The sequence below is a fragment of the Neolamprologus brichardi genome, chromosome 17, assembly GCF_056152115.1.
Source record: "Neolamprologus brichardi isolate AB-2024 chromosome 17, ASM5615211v1, whole genome shotgun sequence".
NCBI lineage: Eukaryota > Metazoa > Chordata > Actinopteri > Cichliformes > Cichlidae > Neolamprologus > Neolamprologus brichardi.
Window position 1 is genome coordinate 15,135,001 of NC_142120.1, and position 16,821 is coordinate 15,151,821.

Here is a 16,821-nt window from a genome sequence, read left to right on the forward strand (position 1 = left end):
CCACAAATAGCAGTACGTTTGATGCTTTTTTTGAGCACATTGAGGGAACACTGAAAACTTTTGAATTTAACAGAACCTCCTTCAGGAGCAACAATCTCCATGGCATGTTTTTTTTTGGGTGCAGCTTTTGAAACTTGGACCACAAGGAGAAGGAATTTTGAGCCATTCCTACTAAAAATGGTCAGTTCCTCGATCCTGCTGGGATGTCTTGTTTGAACAGTCCTCTTAAGGCCACGCTGGAGCATCTTAAGTGGGATAAGGTCAGGACTTAGCCATTACATTACGGAATGTTCTTCTTTTTTTAGCATTTATTGATTTATTTGTGTACTTTGGGACATTGTCTTGCCTAAGCTTCAAGTCTTATATTTCTACCCTGACATTCTTCTATAAAGATTCTGGGTGCAATTTACAAGTAATTGTTCCCTCAATGGTTGCAAGACATTCAGCCCCTGAGGTAACAAAACATGACATGACGAGTGCTAAATGAAGACATGAAACATGCAACAGTGCGTATTTTAAGTTTAGATTAGTCTATTATTGTGACTGGGATGAATATGAGAGCGTGCTTTATAACAAATCAAATGAGAAATTCTGGTAATTCCAAAGGCTTTGCTAACTTTTTTGCAATTGTATAACTATACATCTAATCAAGCAAACATCACATCATGTGAGCAGTGAGCGATATGAAGTGGAAAATACAACACGAGCATTATCTTTGGTTTAAATGATTTTAACGTATAATTCAGCAAAATAAGAAATTTATTTTACAAGATTTAGTGCACAAATGAGAATGATTCAGATTTAATTAGCTTCACCACTGGAAACATTGGCCTACAGCTTCAGTAGGTCTGTCCAAATTTTAAACATGCCTACCATATCTAGATAGACCAAAAGCTCCATTTTCTTCATCTCAGCTCGAGCTAAACTGAACAGTGAATGAGTTTAGACTTTCAGGAGGAAGACCTCAGTTAGCATGTTAAATGTCAAAGTTCATGACAGTAGAAACATACTTAAAGCATGGCTTGTTTTAGAAGGGTTGCCAGGACAACGGACATGGCAGCACACTTTGGTTTGAAAAAGCATACGAACAAAACACAATGTCCTTTGGACAGATAAGACTAAAGTTGCAATGTCTGGCCATAATGCACAGGGCCACTTTTTTTGCAGCCACTAACCTGGACACTTTGGAGTCATTGAGTCAACCATGAACTCCTCTGCAAACCAAAGTATTCTAGAGTCAAATGTGAGGCTCTATCCGACAGCTAAAGCTTGGCCAAAAGCACACAAAAGCAAATCTACAACAGAATGGCTTAAAAGAAAAGAATCAAGGTGTTGCAATGAGCCAGTCAAGTCTAGAACTGAACCTGACTGAAATACTGTGGCAGGAAAATTAAATTAATGCCTCAATAAACTGAAGAAGGAACGGACTAAAATTCTTCCATAATGATTTGGAAGACTGAGAAAAGCCACAAGAGAAAAAAATCCGTTAAAAATGATTCTGCAAGCTAAAGGATCATAGTGTATACTTTTCACAGGACTGCACACAGTCATCTTTTGCAGAAGAACACACAGACAGACATCGGGGAGACTGTGGCTCAGGAGGTAGAGCAGCGTGTCTACTAATTAGAACGCTGGTGGTTTTCAAAATCTGATTGCATGCCAAAGTATTCTTGGAGATATTGTATATGTATATGTATCATGAACATCTGTTTGGTAGTAAGTCAGGGTGACAGAACCTGACAAAATGTTTTTCTGAGAAAAAGGAAGTAGTTCTGCTACTTATCCTCAAAAAAAGAAAAAATCTATTGTGCCCAAACCAAAAGGGAAAGGAACGACCCCAGATGGATACAAATGCAACCATCCTCTCTCACACACACTTGTGGTAAATAAAAAGAGCATTTGATCCTCGCCAAGAGATTGGCAGTGAAGGACAGAACGACCACCGAGGCACTCAGAAAGGCTTTAATCGCTCTATATCGATTGTTCCCTTTTTTGGTGAATCAGCAACAACTGGTAAGGGCTGAGGAGTTTGCTTAATATTCCCTTCTCTCAGAGAGCAGGTCAGCCAATTTCACCCTCCCCAGTGTCTACGCTTCAAAATATCCTATTTAGATCTCATTTATATTCATACCACTGGCTGTTTGAGGATGTCGAATGTGAGCTTTTCCCTACATGAAATAAGAAAACTTACAATATCTCCCTCTGCAAAATCTTATGGTATCCAGGGGGGCATCTATCAAATTTTGCAGGTTGCACAACAGCAACTTTGTGATTCATCACGGCTTCACAACCAAAATCTGATGTTTTCTTTTGGTTCATCATATGCCTAGAGGGCTGCCAGGTCTGCACTATTCCACTTTCAGAATTTGAGTGGCTTTTGATAAAGAAAGTGCCCAAAGGACGCTGAAAATAAGCTCTATGCAGAAAAAAAGTGTAAATATGACAGCTGTGATTTGTTGCAAAGATGAGAAGAATCGCCACATCTTTTGGACAAAAGAAGTGTCACTGAGATTTGACAATAAGACAGGTAGATATTTTATGATCAGTGAGCATTCCTGCCAAACAAACAACACGTCTAGTGTCTCTCAAAGCAGATCTGTGTACATATACAGTATGAAATAAATAAACCATTCACTGTCTGGAGCTGAAAATACTGTACTTTTACACTTACTGTCAAAAAAACCCCGGAAAAAACATCCACTACACAATACAGGCTCTCTAGGAAACAGATGAGAGTTGCAGTTCCTCTGTCTACAGTTCATTAAAATTCACAGACTTGCTGCAAAAACAGTCTTGCTAATTGCTGGATTACCAAAATCATTCATCAATTATTAAGCTGCACAAGCTCCCTCTCCCACCAGATGAGCACAGGTAAACCGATATCCTCCTGCTCAGACTTCACCTGTGTCTCTCACATAAATAAAAATCCTACTTAGACAGCATGTAGGTGTGTTAACATGCAAGACTTTTAGCCCATCTTTATTTAGAAAACCAGGACTAATAAACTCACCAGTTCTAAAGTCATTCTTGAACTAAGTCTTGCCACTTGGTATCCATCTCAGTAATGCCTCCAGGCAGTTATTTGGACTGTTATTATGAAGCCACTAAATAAATGTATGAGGAAACAGCCAATGGTAACGGAGCCATAAACGCAGTAAGTCAGAGACCATCCTGAACCAGTCACCCCTAAAGGGATTCTGGGTGCTCTTTTATTCTGCAGCTATGGGCCCACTTTACTCATTTGAGGGACAAAAGTGCAGATTTGCAAGTTAGTCAATTAACTTGTAAGCTACAATATTTTGCTTTTATTAGGGCTAATTGTACATCCATCCATCCATCTTCTGCTGCTTATCCAGGTCCCAGGTCAGCTGAGAGATATAATCTCTCCAGTATGTCCTGGGTCTGCCCTGGGGCCTCTTCTCAGTAGGACATGCCAAAATACCTCACTTAGGAGATACCCAGAAGGCATCCTGATCAGATGCCTGAACCACTTAAACCGGCTCCCTCCATAAATCACCACATTACCATGGTCGAGGGTTTGTGCACTAGTGATCCCAAGAGCAGTTTGTTCCTTGTAGGCACAGGACTGTTCAGGATAGAGTTATCAGGACCCCATTCGGGAGTTAGACTTGGGTTGTGGCTTGAGGAAAAACAGACCGGGCTCCAGGCCTGGGCAAAGCCAGAAGGAGCCACATGGGCCCAACCACCAGTGGGCCCACCACCTGCAGGAGGCACCATAGGGGGTTTGGTGCCTTGTGGATTTGGCAGCCAGAGCAGAGACCCTAACATTCTGATCCCTGGTTCCCAAGACGGGCAACATGGAACATGAAATGTCACCTCTCCCATTATTGTAATTTTTAGTAAAACAGGATAAATCAAGAGCTGCAAATAATTTTGACATGCCACTGGCATTTCTCTGATCATGGTAAATGATGGCTGCTCAGTTTGCTTATTTGTCTTTAAGGTCAGCATCACTTCAAATATCAGACTGAATATCAGATATTATCATTGCATTTTTGTGATACTTTGAGGATTCATCTAAAGCCATTAGTTTTTACAGAGTCCAATACTTTGGCTTTTTACCAAATACCTGCAAAACCAATTACATTCCCATCATCCTCACCTGCACTGTCCATTGACAAAATCATATTAGTGTGTTAAACTGCACTGTCACTATGACCTCTTAAATAGTTTCCTGCACTCTCACACGAGTTAAAGGGAAAATAAGAATTTTACTTTCACAGAGACAGCTTCACGCATTCTTCTATAAATCAAGTTAACTGTGATTCAATAACACAAAGACACAAATGCACACAAAAACACCAGTGTACTCTGGTATCCAAATTTAAATAATGCACAGCACCACATATGAACACTATACACACACAAGTGTTCAGTCCTCAGTCCTTGGAATTCTTCAGCTTGCCACAACAGATGGTTGATGTTGACAAGGAGGGAAAGACAGTCATGTGTGCGCACATGCGTGCGTGCGTGTTTGTGAGAGTTTGTGAGTATGTTATCCTTATCATTACCTGTCCCTAGAGGTGAGCCTGGCAGTCAGACAGTGTAACAGAGGCAACAACAACAACAGCATCTCTCCACCAAGCTTCTGTCAAGCATGATTGGACAGGATGTGGTAAGTGGTGCTAAGGCTCCAGGGAGACACACATATATAGACACACACATAGACACAAACACATAAACACACACAGTGGAGGATAGCAGGTCTTTATGCGTGCATGTGATGTGTCTGTTTGTGTATCACACTGTCTGTGTTGCACTTGCTGGTGCTGCTTTACACTCTCAGTGGGGTCTCTGACAACAAGACAGATGAGTCTGACTGCAATGACAATCATTACCACCCTCCCAACAACAGTGTGTGTCTCTGACTCAACACAACTTCTCAACACAACTTCTCAGGGATTGCCCAGCCCCATCTTTCAAAAGCCCAACAGACCTGCCACCAGTCCAAAGTCATCATCACTCACATCACTCATTCCATTGGCTGGGCATGCACCATTGACTTGATAGTGTCATAACATACCACTTTTCCCTTGAGCTATTGAATAGCCTGCATGGTGCCATGTTATAGACTGTTCTATGGTATGGATTTCCATGCTTGAGATACAAGTCTGCAAAACATTTTTATCTTAACCTACAGTTTCTGCTGAGACCTGCTCTTTTTGTATAAATCTGCTTAGCTGTCAGCTATGCAGCGTGCACAGTTATATGTATAGTTGAAGACAGTGACTCAACTATTGCAGGAGCAGTCCTAATAATGGAAGTCAATATGCAACCAAAGACTTGTAAATAAAATCGGAAGGTTCAGGAAAAAAATGACATGCCAAGATTTTAATGAACGAGCGTATCTTTTAATTTATGAATCTCTATTAAATTAGCCTCTCTGGCTTCACGCTGTCAGTCAGAAACAAATCATCTTTGCTGATGCAGAGTAAAAAGTAGATTGCAACAATTCAGAAACTGAGGCTGAATCCGCGTTTCGTGTCCTGCTAGACACGAACCAAACTGCCGCCACAGCTGTTACTCCATTTCAACCATTATTACACTGCAAATAGAGGCAAGACTGCGTGTTGAGCAGAAGAGACACCGTAAAAGCGCAGGACCTCAGTGCATGAACAGAAACACAGACACATTAGGAGGATTATGTGACAGTAACGTCCAAGAAATGGAGGGATTGCTTCATCTCTATAGCTAAAGACCTCAGTCAGACAAATGTTGATGCTCGAGGAAAGTGTACTTATTACACTTTTTGTGTTTCTGAAGACATCTTTTTTCAACGTAAGTTAAAATAGTTTGGATCAAGGGCATGATATGCTAAATAGCAAAGCAATCATGTTCGTTATGCTAATTAGCCATACGCAGCTATGGTGTTAACATGTGACCCAAACATAGTAGCCTTGTAAACGCAGCTGAAAAAATATCCTGGTAAAAAAAGAACTCAAAAGCTAACAAATAATGCACTTTATTTTTGTACAAATAAAGTCTATTTATTCAAAACTACAGTGCCTGAAAAATATGCAGTCACAGAGTGAGCAGTTAAGCTGCTGCTGCTCTGCTAGCATAATGCCACCCCTCCTGTGTAGATAAAAATCCCAGACTTTACTACCAAAGATTAAAAAAAATCCTCAGGCAGACAACCAGGGAAACCAGTTTTGGTTTGGTTAAAATGTCAACACTAAAGCCTTGAAATATTTTAGGGTAATCCCAGGGAGGTTCCAGCATTGGGAAAACTCTACCCCCCCTCCAAGCCAAATCTGAGAAAAATGTTTTTTCCTTGCAAGCGCTTGAAGCATGAAGGGTTTGTCATTTAAAGAAATTTGTCACATTAGCATAACCCTTTCTACTCTCTCTACCCTCTTTGCCCCAGTATTTCCCAAGCTGCTAGCTTTCTTTAACTTCCAAATTGCCCTAGCAATAGGTTAAAGGGTGGCTTTTAGGGCACATACAGGCCCAATACTACTCTTATACTACAGTAAATACTTGGTGTTGCAGTTTTTGTTTTTTATTTGATCTGTAACATTCATACATAATTCCCAAAAAGTTAATCAATGACGGCAGTAATGAGATAAAGTTTGAGGCTCAACTTGAGCAAGAAGATGAGACTGCTTGTTGTTTTTTTAACGTCTAAAATTAACTCTGAATTATAGAAGTTCACATTTAAAATCAGAGATTCGTCAAAGCCAGTTGTGCCCAATCCTGTGGGAACTCAGGTCAGTTACAACTTTGGCAAAAGCGTATTGAAAGTGACATGTATTAAAAGTGCTGGGCTGACAGACTGACCAGCACTGCTGTCTCTATAGAACCATGGCTGCTGCCATTTCTGACTTGCTAAAGCTCCCCAAGCTCAGGTTGCTGTAATGACTTTCACTGCCACCAGCTAACACAAAGTGGACAACCAGCTAGCAGACTTGATTGGCTTCAGCTTACCTAAAAACGCTCCTACCTGCAACCCCAACATCACTAAGCGACGCTCAATCAGCATACGGTTCTCAGTCACGCTGGAGTACAGCCACAGTAAGTGTGTTCTCACTGTAGAGGCAGTGAAAGATACAGTGACAGGCTCCATAGCTGGCTGCATTAATCCTTGGTGGAAGCTGAAATAGGAAACTGAACTGGGACATTTGAGTGTGCAGGAAGGATAGAGTAAAAGCAGCAGTAGATGTGATATAAAGCTAATTTACCTTGATGCTTCAGCAGGAGCATTTATGATTTTATTTTCATGCAGATTTCCCACTCATGACAGCTCTTTTTGCCCATGGATGTGACTGCTTAGAAACCATTCTGCATGCTTAGCATATACCTGACTCCTCGCTAAGAAGCAAATAGCAAAAGACGTACTGAAATAGGTTAACATAATTGTTACAGAAACTACAGCGTGGGGGGTGAGAAGCCCGACAATGTGTTAATTTCTGCTTATCAGAACACTCGCCTAGAGTTGCATCAACAGCATCTGCCACTTTGTGTTAATTCTGCGAATTTAAAATATTAACATCCTGCCCCTTGTTCTCACACAGAGCTTTGCATAGGCGAATCCCTCATCACCACAGCTAGCTGTTTCAGCATGCATCACTGCTATGTTTTCCTCTTACTTAATGTGTACACAAATCACCAATCTTAATAGGGATCAGGAGAAGTGTTAAAAGAGAAACAACAAGCTGATAAGCTGCAAGCAAAAATTCCAACATGTATTGCACATTTCAAAAATCTAATTCCAGTTACTCAAGGCATCGCAAGTCTCCCAACCCTGTTATTAACTCCTGACAGTTATTAACTCATTAGTCTTCCTGATATCAAGGTGCATCTTCCGGGGACAGACATGGGTGTTCATTCAGTGACTTAGCTGTACTGTAAACAGCCAGCATACTCGTTCCTTTTCTTCTGTAAACTTCATGGTGAACAATTGAATGCAACATAATGAATGTCTGAACCCAGGAGAGAGACTCTGAAAATGTGCATCATTATTCTTTACTAGCATCTAATCCACAGGGGCCACAACAGCCACATGATGTAGTCTTAATGCCACTCTTACATTATCCATAATGTTCTGCTCTAAGCACAATTCATCATTTCTCTGGGAATGTAACAGTGCCGTACTTTCTCTAATATTCTTCTTTGTGTTTTGCGGACATCCTAATTATGTCCTACAGGGCACACCTGATTGCTGATGGCAAACTAATCTAATCCTCACCTCAGAGACTAATAAAAGCCCTGCTATAGTGTGTGTGTGTGTGTGTGTGTGTGTGTGTGTGTGTGTGTGTGTGTGTGTGTGTGTGTGTGTGAGAGAGAGAGTGAGAGAGAGAGAGAAAAAAAAGGATAATACCCAAGGATTTCAGTTGACATGAAAAATTAAAGATGCATTACATTATGTAGAAAATTAAGTACTTAAACTCATAAACAGTACTCATGTTCGCCAAAAGAATCAAGATCCACATTTTTAATTACAGAGAAGAACACGGTAAAGGCTAACAATCCAGACAAGACATCCCAAGAGAAAGAGAGAACACCTTTAGAGTTGTGGTATTAGTGAAGCAGCAGAACACTGCAAAAGAGAACTTGATGTATTATTCAGAAAGGCCATGGACATCTTTTGGAGATCAACCATGCATGTAAGCCAGTCATTGACCCTGTTCCGTGACTGGAGGCAGAAAGAAGCTAAACAAAGCACAGCTTATTACTGTTTTATTGGAATGTAGCGGCCTCATTGTAAAACAATGAGGTGGCTACATTGCATTAAAGTACTTTAATTACTGGCAGTATGTCTACTTCAACTTGCTCTTCTTTTTAAAGCATACAATAAAAGTTACATTTAAGGGTGTAAAAGCCAATCAATTAATGGCAGTGCATAGTGTTTACCTGCTGTAATGCCTTAGTTGTAATACTGTGTTACTTATTTCCAATAATTCAAAGATAGTGTGAGATGGTGTGGAACGATTTTAACAACTGTTCTTAAAAAAAAAAAAAAAAAATCATTACAAAGGTTTTTTTGTTTCTCTGGCACCAAATGGGAAATAATTACATAACAAAAGAGAATTCAACACAAAAACAAAAAATTTCATTATCAGTATCAGTGTCAGCCAAAGAGGCTTGTTTTTAGTTGAGCTTAAGGACAGGTACACTATTTCAAAATTGTTTTTCAAGACCACAGAGTCTTGACTAGTCACAGTAGTGTTATCAGTTCAAAATAGTCAGTGTAACAGATGCCACTGTGCTGTTAATGTTTGGAGCTGTTTAAAAAAAAAAATAGGTAGTGCTAGGTTATTCGCTAACGCTAGATTGCTTGGTTTGTCAGTTGCATCCATAAACTGTACTGATTCATCATACTGACAGAGTTCATCTAATTAGCTACAGGATCGTGCAAAATTATTGAGCCACCTCCCATTTTTTTATATTTAGCTAGGAAAATTGTGCAACATGTGCAAACATACAGTAAATGCAGTATATAAGACAACATGGCTTGTCTAAGAGGTCAGGCTTTCTTTTAATTTCTTCAAGTAGTTCTCCAGGCCCCTTGAAAGACATTCAAAGCTCATCTTTGGATGGTGGCTGCCTTTGGATGATCCCATACTGCTAAAGTAATGTTGAGGTCAGAGCTCGGGAGGCCAGTCCATGATTGATAGGGGTTCATTGTATGTTTCTCTAGTGTTTGGAATTATTGTCATGCTGAAAAATGAAGCTGTTGTCAATCAGATGCCTTCTAGATGTTATTGCATGGCGGATCAAAATCTGACGGTATTTTTCTGCATTTATAATTCCTTAAATTCTGACAAGATCACCAACAACACTGACCGAGATGCAGCCCCAAAGCGTAACAGAGCTTTACAGATGCCTGTAAGCACACACTGTTGTACCTCTCTCCTGATCTCCTCTGTACATGCTGAAGATGATTTGAACCACAAATTTCACACACAAATTTTGGATTCATCACTCCATAATACCTGTTGCCACTGATTTTCAGTGCAGATCTTGAATAATTTGGCATTCCTCAGCCCTTTTCCCCCAGTTTCCTCTCCCCTAATAATGGTTTCTTGACAGTCACTCTTCTATTGAGACCATATCTGATGAGGCTTCAGCAAACCACAGATAGATCAAATAAAAGGTGAGATGTATGCAGGTTTTAATGGCTTAAACAAAAAAAGAGTGGCTGTCACATACAAACACTGGACTAAAAAATTCAGTGAAAGACCAGCTGATGTCCAAAGAGATATCTTGAAAGATCATCAATAAAATCTGGGGACTGTTCCCGCAACAGTTTCTTTCTGACATCTTAGTTTAACACTTTTCCACAAGAGTGTAACTAACAGACTAATAACACATTGGATTTTACCTTGCCAAAACCAAACCACAACTTTGACGCAACGTCCAAAAACCTGGATGGTCCATAACATTTTAGACATAATGCTCCAAAATGCACCAACGGCACACAGTAAAGAGGTCCAACTTAACACCTGTCATTTAACTACAGTATCTAAGTGGAAGAGCTACAATACAAGCCCCACTCATGGGTCTAACATGAGTCTGATCCACTTTTGAAGCTAGCTTTATGCGGCACCTAGAGGGACTGCAATTTTTTAGCACTTCCGCTCTGGCTTCACTTTTCAGCTTCTGAGATTGCCCCTTGTTCAAAACCTCAAGTACCAAGAGTTTCTCTCTGTGAGCAAAGGTTTTGTTTACAGCTGGGTTTGAGCAAAACCTTCAGCTACCCTCAAGTACACTGCGAAAACAAACAACTCAGAATTTCAAAGCTTATTCTACCCACCCATTATTATGGGATGTTGCTCATCCTTGAATCATATTTGGGTTTATAAATGCAAATTTCTTTGTAAAAAAAAAAACCCTAATAAATAAATAAAAACAGACAATAATGAATGAGAACCCAATAAGTAATCTGTCAAGCATTTCTGAATGTGAGGTGCACACTACATTAAGAACAAGGACATCAGAGAAAAAGCTCTGTTTACAGTGTAAACCTGGCAGGTGTGCCTAGAAGCAGATCATCTCCTGCTCTATGCTATATGTAATAAAGGAACACTTTAGGCAATGTCTCACGCTTATTCTACTCATAACCGGGATGGATCTTGTGTTAACTTTTTGATCAACTGATACATTATTTAGTCTAATGGAAACCCCTTCAAATTTCCCAGAGTCCAGCTTTAAAATTTGCCCAAGTCAGTCAAAATCCAGTGGCATTCGGGACGCTATGCAACGCGTCTAAAGTAGTTGTCTATCTGTTGGCTCTGCGATAGACTGGCAACCTATCCAGGAAAGGATGGAATAAAGAATTTGTAAACAGACACATTTACACGTCTTTAACACTTTTATCTGAGGATAAGATCTACAGACTGAAGCACTAAAGCCTGCAAGTTCAGGTGAAAATCTCAAAACACTAAATGGGTAAGTAGTGCCTTTTCATGTACTGTTGTCATAGAAACATTGTTACCATGAGGCGCCACAGACTAAGACAAATCTTCTCAAAGTTAAATGCATTTAGCAGCTTAAAAAGAGGGAGAGAGAAAGAGGCAGAGAAAAAATGTTTCTGTAATACTTAATATAAAGGCCACAATCTCAGATCACACACACACAAAAGCTAGTCCTTATTTGCTACATTTATCTAAATAAAAAGAAGAGGGTTGCATTTATGATTACAGGTCTTATATAATAAACTCTAGACCCTAAAGGAAAGCTGGCTCTGAGATTAATAAACGTAAGCTACAGTGCAGCTTGAATGTTCATAATGCCTTTAGATTTTTTTTTTATATTTATGCGTAAAACATTATCAGCTGTAATGAATGGAAATGACACATGTGAGGGTCAAGAAGATTTTGGTCACTCTTGCCTGTCACCTTTTGAGAATTTTCCTGCACTTCTTACACAATCTATTCCATTTTGGGGCATTGCTGGTTTTCCTTACATGAACTGCTTGCTTCAGTTCCAAAACATTTCTATTCGATTAAAGTCCGAATTTGGTCGTTCCAAAACATTCTTTTTTACTATTCTTTGGCAGCACAACCTGTGTACTGAGGGTAGCTGTCTTCCTCCATGACCCACTTTGTCTTGAGATTCATTTCATGGATTGGTGTCCTGACATTTCATCTTAGTATGGTATTTAGTGGTGTCTTCCAAATTGATGGTTCAGTCAATGGCAGGGGGGTTCAAAACAGGTCTTAAACCATGACATTACCACCAACGCGGGATGCAGTTCAGATGTCTTCACCTGTCACAGAATGAAGAGTTATTGTACAGCTTTACAGAGAACAGTAGGAATGATTTCCTTAAGCATTCTTTATGGCAGCGAGGTTGAATCAGTCTGAGGGAGAAGGAGCTCCCGTTGCCTCACAAGTGTGGAGTGGGTGTCATGGGTTGTTCATGATGGAGAGCAGTTTGTTCAGTGACCTGCTGTCCCTAACTGACTCAAACGCCTCCAAATTTGATCAATGATGCTTCCAGCCTGGCAGATTAGTTAGTTGATTAAAAGTAGCGTGAAGCAGGGCACTTTGGAAGTGTTCACACTTCTAAAGTAGTAAGTGAGCAGATATAAGCTCACAATATTTACCTTGTCCTTTATTCCATTTCTAAACTTCTTAAGTTTTTTTTTCAAGGTGCTCGACCTCCTCTGATGTGCATGTCTACAAAGTAGGTTTTGAAAATGACAAGAGTGCATAAATTTAACTAAGTTATTTTCTCGGTTATAATTAGAGTACCATCTGGAAACTATGTACTGACATTTTTGTTTTTGTTTATGCGATACCACTTGTCATATTTGCTCAATCCAGCATGAAAGTTGAATAAAAACAGTATTTTCTTCATTTTTGTGACTTGGTAAAAAGTTTTACACATTTTTTTTTTACATTATTGTGAAATAAAAAATATATACATATCACTGCTTTAACTTATTTTCTGTATTTTAGACATTTTTGACAAATCAGTTCAAAATAAGAAAAGCCAGTGAAGCTTTTATCCTTAATAGCTTTTATCTTTAATGTTGAAACATGACCTCAGATTTCAAAGTGTGAAAAAAAATGCTGGAAGTTGGCCGATAGACCAAAATGCTAAAGTTTTACAACAACAAAAAAAGAAGAAGAAAGAAGAAGAAAAAAATCCCAGTGCTTAGACCCAGTGGGGATGTCAGGCCTGGTTGAAACCCTGAGGTTCTTGTCCCATACTTTCAGTTCCTTTCTGCGAAAGTTCTATTTTAGCCTGAAAAACATTGTTTGAACAGCCTTATGAGTTGTCCATGTGACCTTTTCTTAAACTGCAGCCAGGACTCCTTCATGACCTTCTAGAGTACTCCTCACCTCCCTTTTGGACTTTTCTTTATTGGTTAGACATTCCTGGAGAGGACATTATTATTCTTGTATTTTCTTAGTTTGGACATAATGTCAAACTTATGCACAAGTTCAATAAAGAAGTTCTGCATTCGCTCATTCCTTGACACTTTTTCAGGCCGTCCAACACAATTCTGTCCTCATCACTCTGAGAGCCAATCAGAACCTCCACACTGCGCCTTAAATCTCAGTGCTCTTCTACCATTCTGCCTTTCAGACTTTCATTCATGCAAGCCAGAACCTCTCCCTCTCCATCTCATCCTGGCCAAGGAGAGATCTTCATCCAAGTCTCCACCCGCTTCATCTCCATCACCACCAGTGTCTAGATTTTGACTGAACACACCTCACTCCAAGCTCACTCTAAAATTTACAGTTAGATCTTGATGTACAGATACGTTTGTAATACTGAATCATTTCCTCAATGACTAAACGACCAGCTGACCTCTTTTCTGTCTCTCATCTGTTTAATACTACTTTAATTAATATCTATGCACAAATACAGACATTTCTAGAGTTCACCAACTTTCAAGCAGCACGTGATAAACAAACAACTAACCATAAAGATAAAAAAAACTTTCATTACACAGTCATATTACCATATAACATCAGAACAAGTGGACTGAACTGTGCTCTCTGACTCGCTCTGCTCAATCAAGAATCTACTGAGACAGATTATAGGAGTTTATGTGCGTCTGCTTGAAAGTGAAAATATTTATTATTGAGCACACAGCTGCAAGGGCACTGCAAAAGCCTGTTTTTCCCTCCAAAATATTTACTTAATGTACATATCAATCATAATAAAAAGAGTTCAACACTGTAAACAACCGATCGCGCAAACACGAGCACAGCTATGGGAAAATATCAATCACTTGGAAAATTGCTGGAGGATATAAATATTTCATGAAAAAAAAGTTAACATTTTAATTTGGTATAGGCTTGGCTGCCTTTTGAATAAATCCCTGGGGTGACGATGAACACACACACACACACACTGATACACTTATGCAAGCACACAAGCTAAGACTTTGATCCAAAGCTTCTTACAGGGTTTCGCTGATTTTTCACCCCAAAATGAGATCCCACAGATCCCGGTCCCGGCGCACAACACAAGACACGGAGAGTCATTAGCTGTCGAGATCAAAACCACAGACAGCCAGAGGAGTGTGTCCGTGACATAAGAGCTGCACATCCGGAGGACAAAGCTGACAAGAATGAGATGAGTCTGAACCAGGGACAAGTTAGGAAATTCTTTTTGACTTGTGCTCTTTTTAAAATGTGTGTTCTGGCTACTCCATATACTGCAAAATCAAACATTTCTTCAACAAACTATATAGCCTCTGGACCACATAATCACAGCCTCATGTGTATCCAGCACAGCTACTACACTCACTTAAGCAATCCACAGCACTTCCCACGTAAAAAAAAAAGAAAAAGAAAAAAAAGAAGCCCTCTGTAGTAATCCTGTGCAGGGGGGCTTTTGCTGTTTCATTGCACCGAATACCAAGCTAACGGTGACCTTATCATACTTTATGATATTTTTCATTTTCTGTGACACAACTATAATGTTGAAATAGGGACTCTGGGATTTGCTCTAATATTTATAAAATATCCCTTCCAAATCCAATTTAGTCCACTCAGTGAAGCACAAATTGGATAATAAATATTGCACACTTAAATGTGTGCTCTGAAGAAAAAAAACAAGAGAAAAGTTATATGTAATTCAAAGGTTAAACTGAAAATATAGTGCAATTTTCTTTTATTTAAGAATCTGGCAAGAATAGCAGAGGTTCCATTTGGGCAAATGGCACATGCATTAAATGCAAAAATGACCAGTTCTCTTCATTTATGATCATCTCCGCAACTCCATGTAGGCGTCCATAAATGGCCAGCAAGATTACCCCAAAAGTGACACAATCCTAACAGCTTGCTATTACAGAAAAACTGACTAAAACTTATCAAAGTCAGTCCTGATTAATTTTCTGTCAATTAAATAATTGCTTATTTTTCTTCTTCTTTTTTGTTTTTAAATCAGGACATAAAATGTCTCAGTAATTTAGATTTCTAATTATAAGAAAGATCATGTATGACTGTAATATTCTGCTGAAATAAATGTGTGTGCAAGGCTCAATCCAATTTAATCTGATCCAGCATCTCACATAATCCACTGTTTATATCTGTGGTATCATTCCAAATATATTGGATTAATACTTTGTTACACTACAGCATGCCTAAAGTAATCCATATATGTAGCTAGTAGCTGGGTTCAAGGCTGAAGGAGTTGGCGCAATACTTGTAAATGACTTCTTATGAATTATGAATAACACTGGAATGTGTTTTCTGACTGCCACAACTGTAACACACCCCCTAACTCGGACGAGTGCCAAACACATCAGGAGCACACCACGACCAACACAAAAACACGCTACAAACACCTCTTAGATAATCGTTTCTATACGCCTAATAAGTGTAGCAACAAAATAACGGCATAATTATAATATATATGTGGCAAGTATGTGATTTATTTGCATGGTTTACTGTAAGTATGGAGCCTTAGGGGTAAGCGCATCAGTTTTGGGAAACAATAGGTGCTGTCAAAAGAGAAAAGCGCGTTGAGGGGGGAAAAGCTAACGGTTTTCAAAAAAGAACCGAAAGAAAAACTGCGACATGCGAGAAAGTTGCGCCGAAAGCTTACAAACCTCACCTTGTTTGACACACTTGAGTCGGAGGGGGTCTTTGCTGTGCTTGACCACAGCATGGACGTCCCTGGTGGTGAGTCCAGCCACAGGGGTATCATTGACTTCCAGCAGGAGTTCATCCTGGAAGAGTTTGCCGCTATGGCAGACCGCTCCGCCCGGGAGAAGCTCGCCGATAACCGGGAACTGTCCATTCTCTGCGCCGCCCTTCAACTCCAGCCCCAGTTCCCCCTCCTCATTCCTGCAAAGGACACTCTCGTGGACTTTGTTTGTCCAGTGGTTCTTCTTCTTCTTCAGGGTTTTGGACATGGCTCGAAGAAAAGGAAAATCACATGAGTGCGGCTGAGGAAGAAGTTTTGTCGCTCTCGGAAGTACCTCAGTGTCACGGCAGCACTGTAAAGTGATCGGTTTCAGTGGTAAACGCCAGCTGTATCCATGTCCTCGCACACACTCACGCGCACAGCAGCTGGATCATCAGCCTGCCTTTGCAATAACTGAGAGCTGCCGAACTTGTGCCGCCTTCAGGGGATATTTTAAAAATCGGAACTCACACGATCGCAGTTTATGCATACACCATCGCGAACAAGAAAAACGCAGTTTAGGAGAATTCACACTATGTGAATAAGTGATTGTAAGAAACACTACATACACTTAAAATTTGATTTAAAAAATCTGTGTAGATAATGATTAGGACCTGCTCCTGGAGAAATATAGGTGGTTTTTTGTGGTGATGTGATAAGTTATATTATTAAATAAAAAGTTTAGTATTCTTGTTTCCTGTTGTA

The 16,821-nt window shown here is 39.7% G+C and overlaps 1 protein-coding gene across 8 annotated transcripts in view; it reads right to left on the reverse strand.

Annotated features, from left to right (window-relative positions):
• magi2a (membrane associated guanylate kinase, WW and PDZ domain containing 2a) overlaps nucleotides 1-16,532 on the reverse strand; it is a 250,826-nt gene extending 234,294 nt beyond the window's left edge. For all 8 annotated transcript variants that reach the window (XM_087830424.1, XM_087830423.1, XM_087830422.1 and 5 more), the window contains exon 1: nucleotides 16,045-16,532. In XM_087830424.1, coding sequence (XP_087686550.1) covers nucleotides 16,045-16,345 — 301 coding nt within the window. In that variant the 5' untranslated portion in view covers nucleotides 16,346-16,532. The remainder of the gene's footprint in view (nucleotides 1-16,044) is intronic.
• Between the last annotated feature and the right edge of the window lie 289 nt (nucleotides 16,533-16,821).